Here is an 18,449-nt window from a genome sequence, read left to right as displayed (position 1 = left end):
ATGTTGAATGTCAGTAAGCTGCTCCGTGCTTGAAACCAAACCATCCACTACAAGGGAAACAGATAGAACTGACCTTAGTGAGAGCTGATTTGCTGAAATTAATCAGCAGAACCCATTCTGGAGCAAGTGGAAGGGTAACAAGAGTAGAACTCCCATTGTCATTATTTCACCTGGGGAGTCACTTTACTTCTTTCACTCTCATCATAGTCAGATTTGCATTTGTTTTCCTTTTACCTCAGTACATCAAATGCGAGGACAGCTTTCCAAGAAAGTTGAATGGAGAAGCAAATCAATGATGTATTGCACATTATGGAAAATCATGGTATGGGCCCTTTATGTTTCCATTTTTGCTTCCCTCTTAAGATACTCAACTCAAGATGATAAAGGAAGTAATTCAGTAGTAGCAAGACAACCCCTGCCCAGAAAAATACTAAATGAAAAAGAACGTATAACATTACAAAGACTCTGACACCAGGAAAGCAGAGAAGGCTAATTTTATCTAGCATCCTATGCCCTACATTTTCACCACCCTACGTCTTCACTGTGAGATGGAGAATGATGAACCAAGAGCTCAGGAGAAATGTACTGAATCATCTAATGATGCTTAATAATTACTTCAATATAAGGCTCTGACGCGAGGTCAGTAGAAGCTTCTGATGGGAGGTCTAATGGAAAATCTAAGAATACTCTTTGTTATTATTTGGAATAATTATTATGAACTCTGTACTAATGATAAAATGGTGAACAAGATATAGACCTGTCACCTATGGTGGTTACTTGTCAAACAGGTCTAATAAATCTATTTTCAAGAAGACCAATCCCAAGGCTAAGCCAGCTTCGCTGATATGGAAAATAAAGAGGGCAGAAACACAGCCCAGGACTAGAAGTAAACACAGCCAACCTCGTAGCAAGAGAAATGTAACTCCTCACCCTAAAGGCCAATTTACCTCAGTTCCTTTTACCCCATACATCATGTTCAACTTTCAACAGAAACTTACCATACTAAAAGGTGAAAACACAGTTTGAAGAGACAGAGCAAGTATCAGAACTACACTCATATACAGTAGAGATTTAGAAATGATCAGACCAGGAGTCAAAATGATAGTGATTAAAGTGCAAAGGGCTCTAATGTAGTCATCTATTTATTCTTCTACTTTATCTCAGTCATACTATGTATGGTATTTAAAATAGTTTTGTTCATATAATATCATGTTCACCTTTATAGTGTTTTCAATATAATAAAATATGCTTACCTCTATATTGTTTCAAATTATTTTCTTGTTTAATTTATGAAACTCTCCCCCAATGACATTTGGATTTTTTTTCCTTACAAAAAGAAGTAGCTTTAATTTGCAAGGCATACTGAAACATGGATGATAAATTCTACTCATCATTCTCATCATTCATTTATTTCAGTGGTTTATATTTTATTTTATTTTTTAAATTTTATTTATTGTTCACCGTGCTGGGTCTTTGTTGCTGTGCGCAGGCTTTCTCTAGTTGTGGCGAGCAGGGGCTACTCTTCGTTGTGATGCGCGGGCTTCTCATTGCGATGGCTTCTCTTGTGGAGCACGGGCTCTACGCGTGCGGGTTTCAGTAGTTGCTGCACGTGGGCTCAGTAGTTGTGGCTCACGGGCTGTAGAGCACAGGCTCAGTAGTTGTGGCCCACAAGCTTAGTGGCTCCGCGGCATGTGCGAACTTCCCGGACCAGGGATCGAACCCGTTTCCCCTGCAATGGCAGGCGGATTCTTAACCACTGCACCAGCAGGGAAGTTCCAGGTTATATTTTAAAACTTCATATTTCTATATTGGATATATGATAGTTCTGAGAATACAGAGGTGAAAAAAGAGAATGCCAAACCTATTCTTCTGGAGAGTTCAGTTTGGAAGAGATAAAAGATATAAAAACAGTAATCATGCTAAATTATTTCAATTAAGTTTCCTATTACAATCAGAGATAGGGAAAAGGGGATTCTCTCACCAGAATCTGGAATGAGGCATCTCAAGAAGGGGAGAAAGCACATGGACTCCATAAAGTGGCCAAGAAACATCTAAAGACAGACTTCCCATTGGAAGCAGCATATGTGGATATCGTTCCTTAGGAGTGGAGTGTAGAACGAGATGACGACCGAAAGCTCATGAGGACCTTCAACTTTTAAGAGTGAGAAAGAGAAGGAGAGTCTGAAGAGGGCACAAAGGTGGAGTAGCTAGTGCACTTAGGAGTCAACCAGGGAAAAATGATCTTCAGAAAGCACCAAAGAAGAAAACAAAGAGCTTGAGAATTACAGAGGATGGAAGTTAAATAATTATTTATATGTGATATGGGTTTCTGCATTGAGTCTAGATTCTGCCAGGACACACGTGTGATGCTGGGGAATCACTTAACTTCCCTGAGCCTCAGTTTCCTCAAATATAAAGTCGGGAAAATATTCCTAGAGTTGTATTGAATATTAGACCAACCAGAATATTTAAGAACACTTAGCAGAGTATCATCCACAGAGTGAGGGCTAAACAGGTAGTGTGTTGTTTCCTATATTTTTCATATAGCTCTAAATGGGAATAATGAATTCTCCTCCCCCTCTCTCTGTCACTGACTGCAGAACAATGACAGCCTAAAAAACAGAACTGGGAGAAAGTGTGTCATCAATTGTATGTAATTTTATATGCAATAATATACATATATGGTACATATATATGAATACATAGTATAAAATATGCTACATATAAAATATACCATATATCTATCTGCTGATTCTGATACATGGCACAATTCCCCTTCCTCTCTGTTTTCCTGGATCCCATTCTTTCACTAAAATATCACAATCATTCAGTTCCTCCCAGTGTAGAAATCCATAGTGTACTTTCCCTATTCACTTTGCATTCAGCTGTACTGCCCATTCATACAGCTGTTTCTTTCTCCATTAGGGTTTCTGGCTGTCAATTTCCCCTTAAGACTACAAAGCCACCAATGGAAAGCAGAAGCTGAGTGAAAGTTCTAGGTTTGTCAGAAACACTCATATGACTCCACGCTCTCCGCCTGCCAAGCACTGCAGGTCCAGACTGTCCAGACTCCCAGAGAAACACAGTAAATAGATGGCACCCTGCCCAACACTGAACAGTGGTGGAGAATCCAGGAGCTCACCTGTGCCTCTATTTGCACACTTCCACGTGCTGACTGCACTAGGAGGAACTCACCTGGTTCAGGACTCTTATTTGCTCAAAAAGCCCAAAGCGCAGGAAACATGGAGTTGAAAGGCAGCAGCAGCTTGAGAACTTGGAAGGAGAACAGAGATGTTTAAAGCGTTCAATGGAACAGCGGCAGGTCCTCAGGACATGGAAGAACACAGATGAGATGCACTGAGGCAAGTGTTTCTCCAGAACATTCCTTTTCAGAGAAGAAAAGATTGAGGTGCATGCGATAGCACAGAGTTCTCCCATAAGGATGTGGCCACTAGCAGTGTCCCCAGCACTGATACCACAGCAGCCTGCGGAGTCTTGGAAGGGATGAGGGTTACCTCAGTGCCAGCTGCAAACTTGTTTTGTCCTTAGGACCCAGCAAGTAATCACAGAGCAGGGAAGGACATTCCTGGGGACAATGCAATCCAAGGAATTTCTTACATTCCATCATGATGTCTTTGTCCCTTTGAAAGACAAACAAAATAAAACATGCTTGAATAGAAGGGACACAGGCAGGAATTTTAATATATTTAGCAACAACTGGGGTAGAGCCTTTCCAGCAGGGCAGGTATCAGTAACATGCACACTGGAAGGTCACAATTTCTAAAAGCAACAAAGAGCTAAGTGGAAATTCATTTATTTAATTTAGGCACTTTGGAAAGAGGACACTGATGGATCAATCATCTTTCTATTCTTTCCAGTTGGTGCATATAGCACTGAGTAGGTACTTTTAAAGTCAGAAGGACATTTAAAGTACATTTAGAGGTTTGGAAACCTTCCTAAGGATTAGGGTCCTAAAACAAGCAGAAACCATTCCTATATTGCTGCTAAAAATATCATTTTATTAACAGATGATTTTTTAAATAATATTTTGATTTCAATTCTTCAGTATTATGATGTTTTAATGGGCTGAGGCTAGAAATTTAAATAAAGACAACTATACAAGGCCATGAGGGTGACTCTGGAGTTCAAGCCAGACTCTCCCTGCTAAGGAGCCCATTAAAAACCTTCACTGCTTCTGCCTAAGAAGCGCATATGCTCTTCCGTCTTGGTCATACATAAGGCCTCTTCGGTACCCACATCTTAACCAACAGTTGGAACAATAAAGAGTAAAGATTCTTATTTGGACTCTATCAGTAAACAAATGGATGTCCAGCCTGGACTGTAGGTGAGAAATGGAGGTGTCTTCATTGAGATTGAGAACAGCAGGCTGACCTGAGGAGGTCTCCTGGGAAATCGGTGAGGTCCTTGTTGACTGGAAACAAACGACAACACAGGAGCTGGGAGTTCAGTTTTATGGGAGGACTTACTGAGGACTATAGCCTGGAGGACAGCCTCTCAGTCAGCTCTGACGAACTGCTCCAAGGACATAATGGGGACGTCAGTATATATGTGATTGTGGTGAAGAGGATACGTGCAATCTAGGACACATCTTGGGAGAAGGTTGCTGCTAGTCATGAGGAGCATTTGTCACTAGTAATGCTTTTAGTGCTTTTCTAAGTATGAGAAGTTGCAAAAAATTGAATTGATAGAATTTTCTCAGGAAATTATCTAACTACCTGCAGGCCTATTCTGTCAGTTTTCCCAGAGCAGAGAGTGCCCCATTCCTGATCTTGTTGCGGCAAGTGGGGGCTACTCTTCCTTGCGGTGCGCAGGCTTCTCATTGTGGTGGCTTCTCTTGTCACGAAGCATGGACTCTAGGCACGCGGGCTTCAGTAGTTGTGGCACACAGGCTTAGTTGCTCCGCGGGATGTGGGATCTTCCCGGACCATGGCTTGAACTCGTGTTCCCTGCATGGCAGGCAGATTCTTAACCACTCTGCCACCAGGGAAGTCCTTGTGTATTATACTTCTGAAAGATTTTCTGGGAATTAGTAAAAATTCTTTGAGAAAGAAGGATCAGTAGAAAATACTTGGATCTACTTTAAAAATGAATAATATGGAAATAACAGAGACCTCAAATAATGCAAAAAGTCACAAACATTTTTCATTGATAACGTTTGTTGCTTCTTTAGTATGAGAAAGGCACAAAATAGCTTGTGAACTCTTTCATTTTTGCGGCTTTCAGCAGCAACGCAGAAGCAGGAAGAAAAAAGCAGGAGCTATGAAAGGTAAGGTTCTGCTCTCTAATCCTGGGCTCTCCCAGGTTTGATCTTAGTTCTCTTCTCCATACAGTCCCAGGTCTATAATTGCTGGCAATGTCACCTCCTAGAGCCTGTACTCTCAGAAATGGCCCCCCAGAGGAGACACTCAGAGCTAGAAAGCAAAGAAGTCAGGACCTGGGACACTTCTAACCCAGGCTCTGCTCGTCCATGTGAAAGCTGGGCCATGGCACTTACCCATCAAGTGACAGTGTGAGACGTGGTGGAACAATGACTGTTTTGGGGGCAAAATTTTGGATAATGACTCGGACAACTTAACCTCCCTAAGTTTCATAGTCTGTGTCTGGGAGAGTCCCAGGATTGTTGTGATGATTGCCTGGGGCAATGTGTGTGAAAGAGCTTTGAAATGACACCGCTCTACACATATGGACCTTACTATTAGTGTCATTGAACCTCTGACCTCGAATAATTCTAGTTCCTGGGCATTAATCTTGAAAGAATCTCTTCCCAGTAGAACAGTCTGCTCAGCATGTTCCACTCTCTCTTTGCTTCCACTCTCCCTAGACACACCCAGGCTCCTATTTTGGGTTTGCAGAGCTCACCTGAAAGGCACTCATGTGACACCAGCCCCACCCTCTCTTCAGAAAGGTGATTCATATCTTCTGTCATCTCAGGCATCCCTCTTGCTAGCTGGCCCTGTGGAATTCCAGGGTCCTAGTCCAGCAAGAGGTTGACACGAGGGAGTCCCACTGGGAACAGATTATGGAAGGAAGCCTTGGGGTAAGGCATCTTCTGAAAACAAAATGGTCTCTCTCAAAAACAGCAAAGTTCATTCTTCACAAGTAAATCGTTTCTTCTAAAAGAGAATGTTTTCTTTTGTCTCTGCTGCATTTGGGGGAAGGATGCAGTAGTCCAGGAACTGGGTTTAGGGAAAGGAAGAGGTTCTCCAGTTCTGACTGAGAGCTGACTTTGAGTGTTTGAGGCAGAGGAAGGTTAGGGAGAGAGTCTGACAGTGGCCTTGCACACCCTCTACCATCTCAGCCACCTTCATTTGTGTCATGATGAATACAGCCCTTCACAAAGCAAATACAAAAGCATAGGAATTTGACAAATGCTGAGGGGCTTTACAAATTGAGAAAATCCATTAAAGAACGAGTCTCAGGAACTGGACTTCCCAGTCCTTCCCCTTCTCCATCATGATACTGATCTGTAAACAGCCGTGGGTTGGAATGTTTCGGGTTACACAGGCACATAGATTCCCAATGTCCCAATCAGCCTCTAGGAACAGAGACAAGAAACTTCACATATTCCCCAAAACAGCACTGGAATTTGGCATTCCTGAGGTCTCAAGTTCAGAAGGAAATGGAACAAACCAGAGGACCCCAAATATTTTGATGGAGAATAACTTTCATCTAACTCCAAGGCCTTCTTGCGTCCTGATGAAGGCTGGGCAAAGCAGCTCAGCTCCCCAGTTCTCAATTTAGCCTTAATGAAAGTGTACAGCTGAGGACTTTTCGCCTTTCCTTTCTCATGGGACAGGCTCTGCAGCAGCAGGGATGCAGAACTCCTGGCCATGTTTGTGGCTGAGCAACCAGGGACAAGAGGAGGTCAAAGGGGAGGCAGAGCAGTATAGGGTCGTAGCAAACTTGGGAGTGGAACAGCATAGTCTTATCAGGCTTAGGAAAGAGATCTCCATCTACATCAGGTACCGTAGCACTCAGCTCACTCTCCAGCTACACTTCTTATTCCCAACCAGTAACCTGCACACTGTTAGGGACATCATTGGTCCTCAGAGTTGTTAATAAAAGCGATAAGTGTAATAAGCTTAACATAGTTGTGACAGTAAAAGTGTTTGAAAATGACAGTCTTGCTGCATCTTCTCTTGTGGGTACTCTTGTCTTCTCAGGTGACCAGTAAATTCGTTAGCTCGGCATCTCCTTAGTCTTCCTTCGGCTTCATGCATGATTTAGGGCAATTGTTTTCTTTTTCCTATAGTACAGTTTTCTCAGCTTTAGAATAGGGATAATGAGACTACTATATTCCATTCAACATACCATCGCATGTTATATGCTCTATATCATGAGAATATAACAAGTCATAAACTTATCTTAAGTGAGCAGATTATTTTAAGCACCAGGGACATATTAAACATAGCAATGATAGTTGTTATAGTGACAGGTATGCACAAAGGAGTAAAAGCCATTATTTCATGTCCACTCAAAAGATACATATTTTTTTAAGATTTTTTTTGATGTGGACCATTTTTAAAGTCTTTCTTGAATTTGCTACAATATTGCTTGTTTTTTTTTTTATGTTTGGGTTTTGTGGCCCTGAGGCATGTGGGATCTTAGCTCCCCAACGAGGGATCGCACTCACGCCCCCTGCATTGGAAGGAGAAGTCTTAACCACTGGACCGCCAGGGAGGTCCCCAGAAGATATTGATATAATGCCATATTTGTGCCTTACTGAGCTCATAATTTTGTTATGCAAAAATTCTACCTCTGTGAATTAAAATAGGATCATCTTTTTAAGTACTGAGCAAAGCATACAAACACATTTTTAAATTCTACGAGCAAATGCAATATTCTCACAGATGTACCAAACACTAGATTGCAAATACCCATGGATCTCTAGTGGGCATCAAAACAAAATGCAGTCAGTGCATTGGCACTGAAGATATTTATCAATATTAAGTAGAAAGTAATATATTAAATTTACATCATGCTGAAATTAAAAGCATTTTGATGCAGATTACAAATTTTTATGCAATTTATCCATAAAAAATGACATTTTGAAGTAGTGAATAAAACTCTCCAATGAAAAATCCTGATTATATATATAAAGCTGAATGCTTTATCAATGAAGCCTTAAGGGTCTTCTAAGACCCTTGCTTAAAACAAATGAGAGGAAAAAAAATCTTGAAAATTGAGATTAATTTCTTAAGATACTTATTAGGTAATAAGATATTGCCAATAAGCTACATCTTACTGAGGTTAGAGATCAACGTGAAGCAGCCTTGGCTGACATGTGCGAAGCATCAGATACTTGTTATTATACCCGCCATTTTAAAGTCTGACGCTCATCTGGTCTCCCTGTCACCACCATCCTCTGCTTTTCTGCCCCTCCTTCTCTCCTTCCTTTGTTGACTCCACACTCTCATCTTAGGGAATTGGTGTTCCTCAAAGATCTATGCTAGTCCCACACTTCATCCTCTCTGCACATATAGTCTCAACCTCCCAAATAGTTCCAAACGTCCTCTCTATGACTGTTGACTTCCATATGCATGTCTTTACCCAGGGTCACATCTCCAAACAAATGTCATTAGCTCCAAACCCTCATATTTACCTGCTACCCTAGATGATCTCCACACATGGCCAAACTTGACCAGCATGTAATTCCCTGGCAAACTCCTGCAGACCCCTGGGATGCCAGCTTACCAACTGCTCTTGCAGAAGCTTTCCCTGATCCATGCAAGCCCACATACTCCCAAGAACCTGTACTTGCCCTGTCACAGCATTAGCATTCCTTTCATTGAACACCTAGTTACCCATATCCCCACCAGACTGCAAGCTCTGTGACAGCGGGCAATGTGTCTACTTTTTTCATTGCACCTGGCACCCACCACAGTGCCAACAATACACGGGATAGTCACACTTCTTTGTTGAAGTTTAAATTCCATGATTCTATAATGTATTTCACAGTTTTTTGATCATGCAACTGCTGAAACTGAATCAGCAACCATTAGACATGCTTTCTCCAAGAAAGAACAAGTAAAAGAGAATAGCTCCAGCTGCTCTAACCTGTCATAATGCCTTGTGCTTCTCCCTCATAACCTAGAAAGGGTTTCAAGCGAAATTTTGCTCTTTAAGGCCTGTCTTCTCTGACAGAGCGCTCCACTAAGAAAGTAATATGTTTATTTTATCTACCAATATATTAAAAAACACAAGTAAAATCCTGAAAGCAGAGATACTTCAAAATATTTTAAGGACCAATGAAATGAATAAAACTATTTATGTTCCTGTTGGATTTTAAGGCAGATTAAAGGTTTAAGGACACTCTGATTTTCTTTAAGAGTATGAGTTAAACCTAACACTTAAAATATACCTTTTGCACCCCCAAAGCAAAGGAAAACAAGATACAAAGCTGACCATATCATAATATGAAGAATAAATTTGGTAAATATAACAATCATCATAGAGAAATAAATTCTAATTATTACAAATTAAAAATAAATTTTCTCTCCATTCAAAAGTATTGTTCCACTTACTGTTGAAAAACAATGTGCTGAGGTGACTCGATGTATTTACAACTAAATCAGAAGAAAAGTCATTGAAGGGAGTGAATATGGACGCGCTAGAGGCCACCTCTAAGCAGAGAAGACTCCATTGTACAAGATTGGGTCCAGGTCTCCTTTTCCCACTCCTGCGTTCTCTGAGGTTGAACATACAGGGAAAGCACACTCTGATTTTCACGCCTTAACTTCCACTCTCATATTGTCCTGGGCACAGCAGCTGTGGACTTTCTTTTCAGATCGAGCCTGGTCCTTTGGAAGTTCTTCAAAGTCAGGCTGGAGTCCTCACTGCCCAGCAGGGTCTTTTCCTCTCCATCTCCTGCACCAAACTAGTCTCCAGATCTGCCCACTGTTGATCAAGCCCACTGAGGAATTTCAGCTCTTTGTGCTGAAGACGATGGAGAAGTGCTGTATCGTCTCATGGAGAATGAGGCGGCCTGAGCGTTTTGGAACTGGCTGTCAGCCAGCTGGTGCTGATGGAACCTGAAAACCTTCTTGTCCTTCAGGCAGGAAAACAAAGAAGATTCTCCCTGTTAGGGGCAGGACTGTGAGGGTCTCCTGCTTTGGCAGCCTGTGGTTCTGGGCCAGGTGACAGCTAAGGGTGCAGACAGGGCTGGAGAACATCATCCTGGGTGTCCTCAGTGAGGAGGGTGGCAGGCCCCGGTGAGCCTGGTGATGCAGGTGTCTGGCTGTGGGAGCCTGTATCCAGCTGCTGTGGGTACCTGCCTGCAAATGAGATTCTTAAATAGGCCATTTATGGGCAACATAGAATGTCACAACATCAAGTCTTTTATTACACTGGAAATTAAACACACTCCTGGAACATGAAAGAGTATCAGTCCAATAGGATATATTCATCTAAATGAGACCCAAGGTTGAAATAAAAACCTGAGTCTCAATATATCTCTTTTTCAGTTCTAATACGAATACTTAGAGGTTTGACACTGTACTCTGTTTTGCCACTTCTTAAATTGCACCAAAATACAACTAGCCTCACCTCTCTGCATTCTCCTCTAAAGGGACTCATACATCAGATTTAAATTCTTCCACATTTCTTTACAGGACCATAGCTCACATTTTCTGAAAGTTTACAGATAATGGTGACATAAAAATGAACAGCAAGGGTGAATTCATGCAGTTCTCTTCATTCCGTCACCAGAAATGTTCTGACTGCGTATATATGTGACAATGCGCTTGGCAATGTGGATTCCAGGAAAGTGAGGCAGGGATGGTGACTGCCCTCCAGGGAGCAGGGAGGACAGACTTTAGAGGCAGGATTAGGATGAAGGAAGCACCACGTGCTCAGTGCAGCTGAGGGCCAGTGCTCAGAGCTGATGAAGACGAGGGCCTGGGAGCAGCAGAAGGCTCCACTCTGACAAAAATCTGGGGCTCCTGAATTTAAATGACATCAGATTTTCATTTCCTCTTTTAAAAAATGGAGGTCACACAAGACATTGCCTAGATCAAATAAAATAAAGTTTGCAAAGTACAGGCTGAGAATTTGAACAGAGTGAATGATAGCAGCCTTTTGTATTAATATAACAAATGGTAACCTGTATAGTCCACCCTCAGCCCAGCCAAGAGAAGCTCTGACTACAGGTTCCTTAACACTCAGGGGTCTGCATGTTGAGGCCCCCAAATGCAAACTCTAGGAGAAGGATTGCCTGTAGGCCTGCGAAGGAGTAGAGACCTAGTCTCCACCCTTAGAGCAGTGCCCCGTACATTACGGAGAGAAATCCTACGGCACCTGAGGCTCTTTGCAGCATCTAAGAAAGTGTTTTGACCTCCTCCCCACAAGAAAAAAAAAAAAGCCTGCTCTGTGACTAGTATAAATGAGATAAATAGTCCTTTTCCTCACCTTATTTTGTTTCAGACCACCTCTGGTGTTAATTTTTAAGACACAGATTAAATTATACCTTAAAAACAAACATAACCTCAGAGAAAATGATCAGATTTGTGGTTACCATAGCCAAGGGGGTGTGAGTTGAGAAAATCAGAAGGCAGTCAAAAGGGTTTTTCCTTCCTTTAAAAAAAGACATTAAAATAATGTTGTAGAGACCAGGAAAATGGTAAGAAATATATATATGGGGGAGAGATGATGAGAATTAAAGCATTCCTAGATTTTCAGCCATGGAACAGCACAATACTCTAATTCAAAAGCTATTTCCTGGGTTAGCATTAGGGCAACGTTAAGCTAGTACTTCTCTTAAGCACGAATGGTAAGAAGGCACCAAATCTAAGTCATCAAGATAAAGGATGTTTTAATGCAATAGTTTAAAATGAAACTTAATCCCAAAATATGCACGAGGAACAAAATATAAAACTTTTAAGTAAAGAAATGAAGCTGACCTCCATTTGCATGGCCCTGACAGTCTTACAAAGTAAGCCTTCATGATGTAAATGAAATCTGGGCAAATTCCACTTAGTGTATAAAATTCTTACTAAAGAAAAATGAAAAAGTCTGACCTGCTAAACGTCCTCAATTGCTTGTACACACCAACTCTTCTTTCTAACCTTATAGTCAAGGTGAGGTCCTGGGAAAGACATTTCAGGAACGTGAGTTAAAAATCAGTTAAGACTATCACGGGGTCATTAGAAATTGTCAAACATGGTAATTCCCTCAATTAAAAACAAGCATAAAAGTAATCTTGACAATATAAATGAGTTGGCTTCCATTAAAGATAGAAAAGTAAAACTATATTAAATACTCGGGGCTTTGCCGGTGGCGCAGTGGTTAAGAATCCGCCTGCCAACTCAGGGGACACGAGTTCGAGCCCTGGTCTAGGAAGATCCCACATGCCGTGGAGCAACTAAGTCCATGTGCTGCTACTACTGAGCCTGTGCTCTGGAACCCGCGAGCCACGACTACTGAAGCCTGCGCACCTAGAGCCTGTGCTCCTCAACAAGACAAGCCACCACAATGAGAAGCCTGCACACCGCAATGAAGACTGAACCCAGCCTAAAATAAATAAACCCAGCCTAAAATAAATAAACAAATAATTAATTATATGAAATACTTACTTTAGTATAAAGACAATATAGTTTAAATAAAGTTTAATAAAATGCTATATTTTAATATGAAAATATATTTTAATATTCTATGCTTAATATTGAAAATATTTTAACATAAATTTATAAAAATATCAAACATTTAAAATATTTAATTTAAATATCATATGAATTAAGTTAAATATAAAATTAATTTTAAGATGTAAAAAAAGGCTGTGAATTTTTTTAATATTCCTACTTGTCAGATATTCAATACTTTCTCCCTCACTTTAACGCTGTATCCTTGAAAGACTCCATGAAGTCCCAGAGAATCTACAGGGGCGCTCAGCTCCCGCGTCCTCGGCCCCGGTGGTGGCCGCGCCCCGACTCACCCCTCAGGGCGTCCCCAACACCGTCCTGTCGTCCCATCGCCGCCGCCGCCTTCCCCTTTCTCTGGGCCTTCGCTGTCTCGCGCCAGAAACGAGCCCGAATCGGAAAAATCGGCTCCCCTTTCTCTGCGGCTGGGGATCGCTCTGATTCCCCACCTCAGACCGCTCAGAAAAAGGCTTCTTTCCCAAAAATTGCCTCGCTCAAGTTTCTGTGAGAAAATAAAGCGCAAAACTCAGGGGAAGCCTGAAAATGCAAAGTTCTTGTTGCCAGCCAGACAAAAATTCTCTGGCGAGGCCGCCACAAGGCTTCCTCTTCAACACTCAGCACCGAGAAAACCAAGGTGTTTCGCGCACTATGCTGATTATTAAAGCAGCCGCAGGGACTACTTTTCGCCCTGTCTCTCGAGCTGCAGGAGACAGCTGCAGAAGGCAAACTTAATCGTCGGCGTTTCCCAAACAAACCCTGCGCCCTCTACCGGCCGCCTAGGGAAGGACGCTGTCCACAGTTCCAGGGAAGGAAGCTTCCCTCCAATTGTTTGGCGGTGCCCACGCCTCTCCTGGCGGCCGTCTAGTGAATCACTCATTCTTAATGGCCCAGATCTATTTGCTAGTGGCAGGAGTGCTGCTCTGCTCTATCCCTGCTTACTCTCTTGGCTGGAACTTGCCTAGAAGCCATAGCCAGGAAAACAAGGACGTCTTCCAACATTTGGAACAGATGCAAAGGATCCCCTCTCAGTGGTGCCTAAAGGACAGAACCGACTTCAAATTTCCTTGGAAAAGAGAGAATATCACCCCAATCCAGGTGACTCAAGGCACCTGTCACCACCATCTGATGCTCCAGCAGATCTTCAACCTCTTCACCACGGAGGACAGCCGTGCTGCCTGGAACAACACCCTCCTCGATAAACTTCTCTCTAGCCTTCATCTGAGGCTGCACCGACTGGAGCAGATGAAAAAAGACAATCTGGATTGTCGAGATTTGGGACGTGCTGCCCGGGAGTATTTCCATGGAATCCATGTCTATCTGAAGGCAAAGGAATACAGCCCCTGTGCCTGGGAGGTTGTCAGAGTGGAAATTAAAAGGTGCCTTTCCCTTATGTAAGAATCCTCAAAGAAATGTCAACAAATACAGAATATTTTTTATACTCGTGACACTTCTCATTCAATTACATTAGTGTTCAAGTCCAAAGCAATCTCGACTTGTGTTTCCTCACAGGCTGAAAAATGTCTGAAAAGAAAATCATGATTTTAAAAAAGGTTTTGACAGAACACAATCTCTTTTCTTGTATAAATAATTTTATAACGTAATTTAAAAGATTACTTAAGTTTTGGGAGAGGTATTTCCTATTTTCAACACATGAAGTATAGAAAGGTTTTTTGGATAGTGTGGTGTTAAAGATATTTGTCAGTTAACTTAATGCTGACTGCTGTAACGGGTAAAGAGAATGCTGTCAGGAATTTGATCATAATAGAATCTTATCTTTCCCTGGTATAAGAACACAAGGCAGGCATTCCTGCTCAGATGGATGTTCTAAGTTGCTCTCCAAAGAGTGATTCGGGGACATGGGTACTCCCTGTTTTGTGGATTTTTCCATCATCAACAGGTGACTGCAAATTTTTCTGCAGTATTTGAGTCTATTCCACTCAGTGGTAAAGGGAAAATGTCTGGTGCATCACATGGGACGTTTTCAAGGGCCAGGACTATACAGGGCAAGAGCACTTCTGCTCACATTACATGGCCTGGATTTATCCTTGTGGAAATCTCACTGCAAAGAAGTTGGGAAATTATTGGATGATTAATAGACGAGGAGACAAGTTCAGTGCATAAGACCACTTTTCATCTTTACACTATTTGTCCTAATGAAGTTCTGGGTGGGGTGGAGGGGAAAAACTAATGTTCTTGCTTGCACACACTTCATTAAAAAACAATCTGACCCACAGAGAAAGAGAAATATCATTTATATGTGGAATCTAAAAAAAATGATACAAATGAACTTATTTACAATACAGAAACGGTCCACTTCTGGTGAAAGCCTGCTTCAGGTCTCACACTGCAGAGTTCTCCTTGTATCATCATACAGCAGGAGAGGGAGGCATTTATCTCTGACCTCGTTGATAAGGGCACTGATTCCATCGTGAGGCCTCCATCTTCACACCCTAATCAAGTCCCAAAGGGCCCGCCACCTGATACCATCACTTTGGGGGTTAGGACTTCCAAATATGAATTTTGCGGGGACGGAAACATTCAGACCAGAAAGGGCATTGAAGGCTACATGTCTTGGCATCCAGAAGAGAGAATATATTCATGTAAATAAAGAAGAATGAGCCATTTACCAGGCCAAAAGAGCAGACCGAGGACTCAGAATCCAAACTCTTGATTTCCAACCTGCAGTAATGCTTTAATTATTATGTGTCAAAATTTGGAAATCAAACTGAAATGGACCCCATCGTCCCTTGAAAGGGAAAGAAGACACAGGAGGAAAAGGATCATTCATGAGTCTTTGTGAGGAGTCTCCAAGGAATCTCAGGATATAGGTAGTCATTGCCACATCCGTAAAGATCCACCGAAGAGTAACATGGTTAATTGTCTGGTTGCTGTGACCTGTGTGAATCAGGGAGACTTTGAGTTCAGATACATGGCTCTGTATGTGACATCAAGCTGGTTATTTTCTGTCATGACCTAGTAGAGGACAAATTAGCGACGAGGCCATCTTCCTGAGTTTAATAGAGTGCCGGGCAACGGCTGAAAATTGTGCTGCTCTTACAACTTGAATCCCCAGAGCCATAGGCTCCTTAAAGGAAAGAGAATCCTAGTGGTTTTAGCAACAAACTCAGTAGGCATGACTGATACCAGTAGGAGTAGAGTGGGAATACCAGCCACTGTCTATTATAATCCCAGCAAATACGACGGTGACAAAGGAAAATAGCTTGGTCATTCGTAACTGCCTTCCAGTGGGAGGAGACCATCTGAGAAACTGCTTTCGTTAAAAGTACCTGTTCGGGCTTCCCTGGTGGCGCAGTGGTTGAGAGTCCGCCTGCCGATGCAGGGGACACGGGTTCGTGCCCCGGTCTGGGAAGATCCCTCATGCCGCAGAGCGGCTGGGCCCGTGAGCCATGGCCGCTGAGCCTGCGTGTCCGGAGCCTGTGCTCCGCAATATGAGAGGCCAAAACAGTGAGAAGCCCACGTGCCGCAAAAAAAAAAAAAAAAAAAAAAAAATTACCTGTTGCGTGATTACACTGGGCCTGGTGCCGAGGATACCACAGAGAATACGACAGAGTCCAGTTGCTACAGAGCTGATTTGCCACAGATAGTCACATACCTATTATTTATTGAAAGATCGGTATTAGAGGGGGCAGAGGCCACAGAACATCCACTGCAAAATAAAAGAATTCATGATCAGAGTTGAAAGTGAATTCTTTCCATGATACCAATCAACATTTATCCAGTTCTCAATTAATTACAAAGATGGTTTTCTTTTGTTTGAAAAGAATAGGCTTGGATTGGAACCTCTGACAGTCCTTTGGGGAATCTGAAATTCAATGCAAAAATACAGAGAAAGATTCAAATCGATGATGATTCCTAAATCATCTGGGAGCAGATCGCTCCCACGGGTGCAAACAGTAGTTGTTAGGGGTGCGAACAAATCTTAGCTACTACAATGGTGGGTGGCACTCCAAAGCTCAACCCTATCCAGCAAAATCTCATTCCTTTGTATTCATTTTTCTCTTTGGGTTTTCTTGTGTATGAGACGAGAGGCATTGACATTGAGTGCATGGAAGATACACAATATGCAGGATCAGTGCTACAAGCTATGGTGGCTTGATGTTTCATTACATTCATTCTCTCCATCATATGACTGGATTCAAAGTCATGATGTGAGAGGTGCCCTCTGCTTACTTATGAGCTGTCCTTGTCTGTCTTGCGGATTTTGCTTATGTTTGAGCCTCAGTGTGATGTGGGCATCGGGAATTAAGCACAAATAGGTTGTATTTTATTATTTAATTCTAAAAAAGTTATCTAGGAGATCAATAATTATGTCTAGTCCTAAAGAGAAAAAGTTGTTGACAATATCTAGAGGAATATCTAGCAGCTAGTGAAGTTAGAAATCATTTTATGATATGAATCAAAACTAAGATTAGTTAAAAATAAAAGTTAAGAAAATCATTTAAATTTTCAATGGTTTTAGCAGTTTTGATAGATTTTTAAATATATCTATACATTGGTATTCTTATGAAGTATTTGTATAAATTTTTATTGAATATGTATTTTGATACATTCCTATTTATTAAGTAAATGTATTACATTAAAAGTCATTCTGCACACCTAACCAAAATGTTAAATTAATTGCAGTAGCTTTTACAGCTAATTTTTAGACTAAATATTTTTGTCATACTCACCACTGCTTTGAATAAAAAGAAAAAACTTTTCACTTTCTTTTTCTATTTATAAAGTAGAGATATGCATGGAGTACATACCGATGTACACAGTATATCTGTGTATCAAAATTTCATAGGGGGGCCATATGGAAAAAAAATATCTAGAAAGGTTCTGTGGGCAGGAGAAGGGGAGGCAAGGATGAAAAACAGTGGTTGAGAAACGCTGCCCTAACCTATCTGGAGAGTGCAAAATGAAAAGCAAAAACAGAAGTAGAAAGTAAGAGGGAACATTCAGAAAATGGAAACCAATTCACTCCCATTTAAGACCCAGGCCTGAAGGAAGGTCTTCAGAGAACCTAGAGAGCAGGGTTCACAGAGTCCCCACCTCAGCCAGGCCAGCAGTATCTGCAGGGTCCCCAATGTCCCCAACCTTGTCCTTACTCCTGGCCCTGGTGCTGCTCAGCTGCAACTCTAACTGCTCTCTGGGCTGCGACCTGCCTCAGACCCACAGCCTGGCTAACACGAGGGCCCTCATGCTCCTGCGACAGATGAGGAGAATCTCCCCCTTCTCCTGCCTGAAGGACAGAAATGACTTTGGATTCCCCCAGGAGGCGTTTGGAGGCAACCAGTTCCAGAAGGCTCAAGCCATCGCTGTCGTCCATGAGATGATCCAGCAGACCTTCCAGCTCTTCAGCACAGAGGGCTCGGCTGCCGCTTGGGATGAGACCCTCCTGGACAAGTTCTGCACTGCACTTTATCAGCAGCTCACTGACCTGCAAGCCTGTCTGATGCAGGAGGCGGGGCTGGAAGGGACTCCCCTGCTGAAGGAGGACTCCATCCTGGCTGTGAGGAAATACTTCCACAGAATCACTGTCTATCTGCAAGACAAGAAGTACAGCCCTTGTGCCTGGGAGATTGTCAGAGCAGAAGTCATGAGATCCTTCTCTTCATCAACGAACTTGTAAGAAAGACTCAGGAGGAAGGAATGACACACACCTGGTTCAACACCGAAATGATTCTCAGTGACTAACAAGACCATACTTCCACCTGTGCTGCCATGTCAAAGACTCTCATTTCTGCTCTCATCATGCCCTGAATTGAATTAATTTGTCCAGTGTTTTCAGGA

General features: G+C 42.1%; 2 protein-coding genes and 1 long non-coding RNA gene across 3 annotated transcripts; 2 read left to right on the top strand and 1 right to left on the bottom strand.

The window, feature by feature from the left end:
- Positions 1 to 9,391: 9,391 nt before the first annotated feature.
- Positions 9,392 to 13,223, bottom strand: LOC309964405. The gene is made up of 4 exons (XR_014326347.1): positions 12,950 to 13,223; positions 12,036 to 12,103; positions 11,534 to 11,592; positions 9,392 to 10,295 (listed from the first exon to the last, which is right to left on the bottom strand). It is a non-coding gene; the product is annotated as an uncharacterized lncRNA (long non-coding RNA).
- A 312-nt stretch (positions 13,224 to 13,535) lies between these two features.
- Positions 13,536 to 14,048, top strand: LOC309963879 (interferon alpha-13-like; the record flags this gene model as incomplete). Its single annotated transcript, XM_082842404.1, has 1 exon — positions 13,536 to 14,048. One exon carries the CDS (start codon positions 13,536 to 13,538, stop codon positions 14,046 to 14,048), a length of 513 nt encoding a protein of 170 aa, XP_082698530.1.
- A 3,694-nt stretch (positions 14,049 to 17,742) lies between these two features.
- Positions 17,743 to 18,288, top strand: LOC309963756 (interferon alpha-1-like; the record flags this gene model as incomplete). The annotated part of the gene is made up of 1 exon (XM_082842297.1): positions 17,743 to 18,288. One exon carries the CDS (start codon positions 17,743 to 17,745, stop codon positions 18,286 to 18,288), a length of 546 nt encoding a protein of 181 aa, XP_082698423.1.
- Positions 18,289 to 18,449: the final 161 nt, after the last annotated feature.

The sequence above is a fragment of the Leucopleurus acutus genome, assembly GCF_964270905.1.
Source record: "Leucopleurus acutus genome assembly, chromosome: 7".
In the NCBI taxonomy this organism is placed as follows: domain Eukaryota; kingdom Metazoa; phylum Chordata; class Mammalia; order Artiodactyla; family Delphinidae; genus Leucopleurus; species Leucopleurus acutus.
The sequence above is the reverse complement of the archived record's forward strand: the minus strand, read 5'-3'. Positions and strand labels throughout refer to the sequence as shown.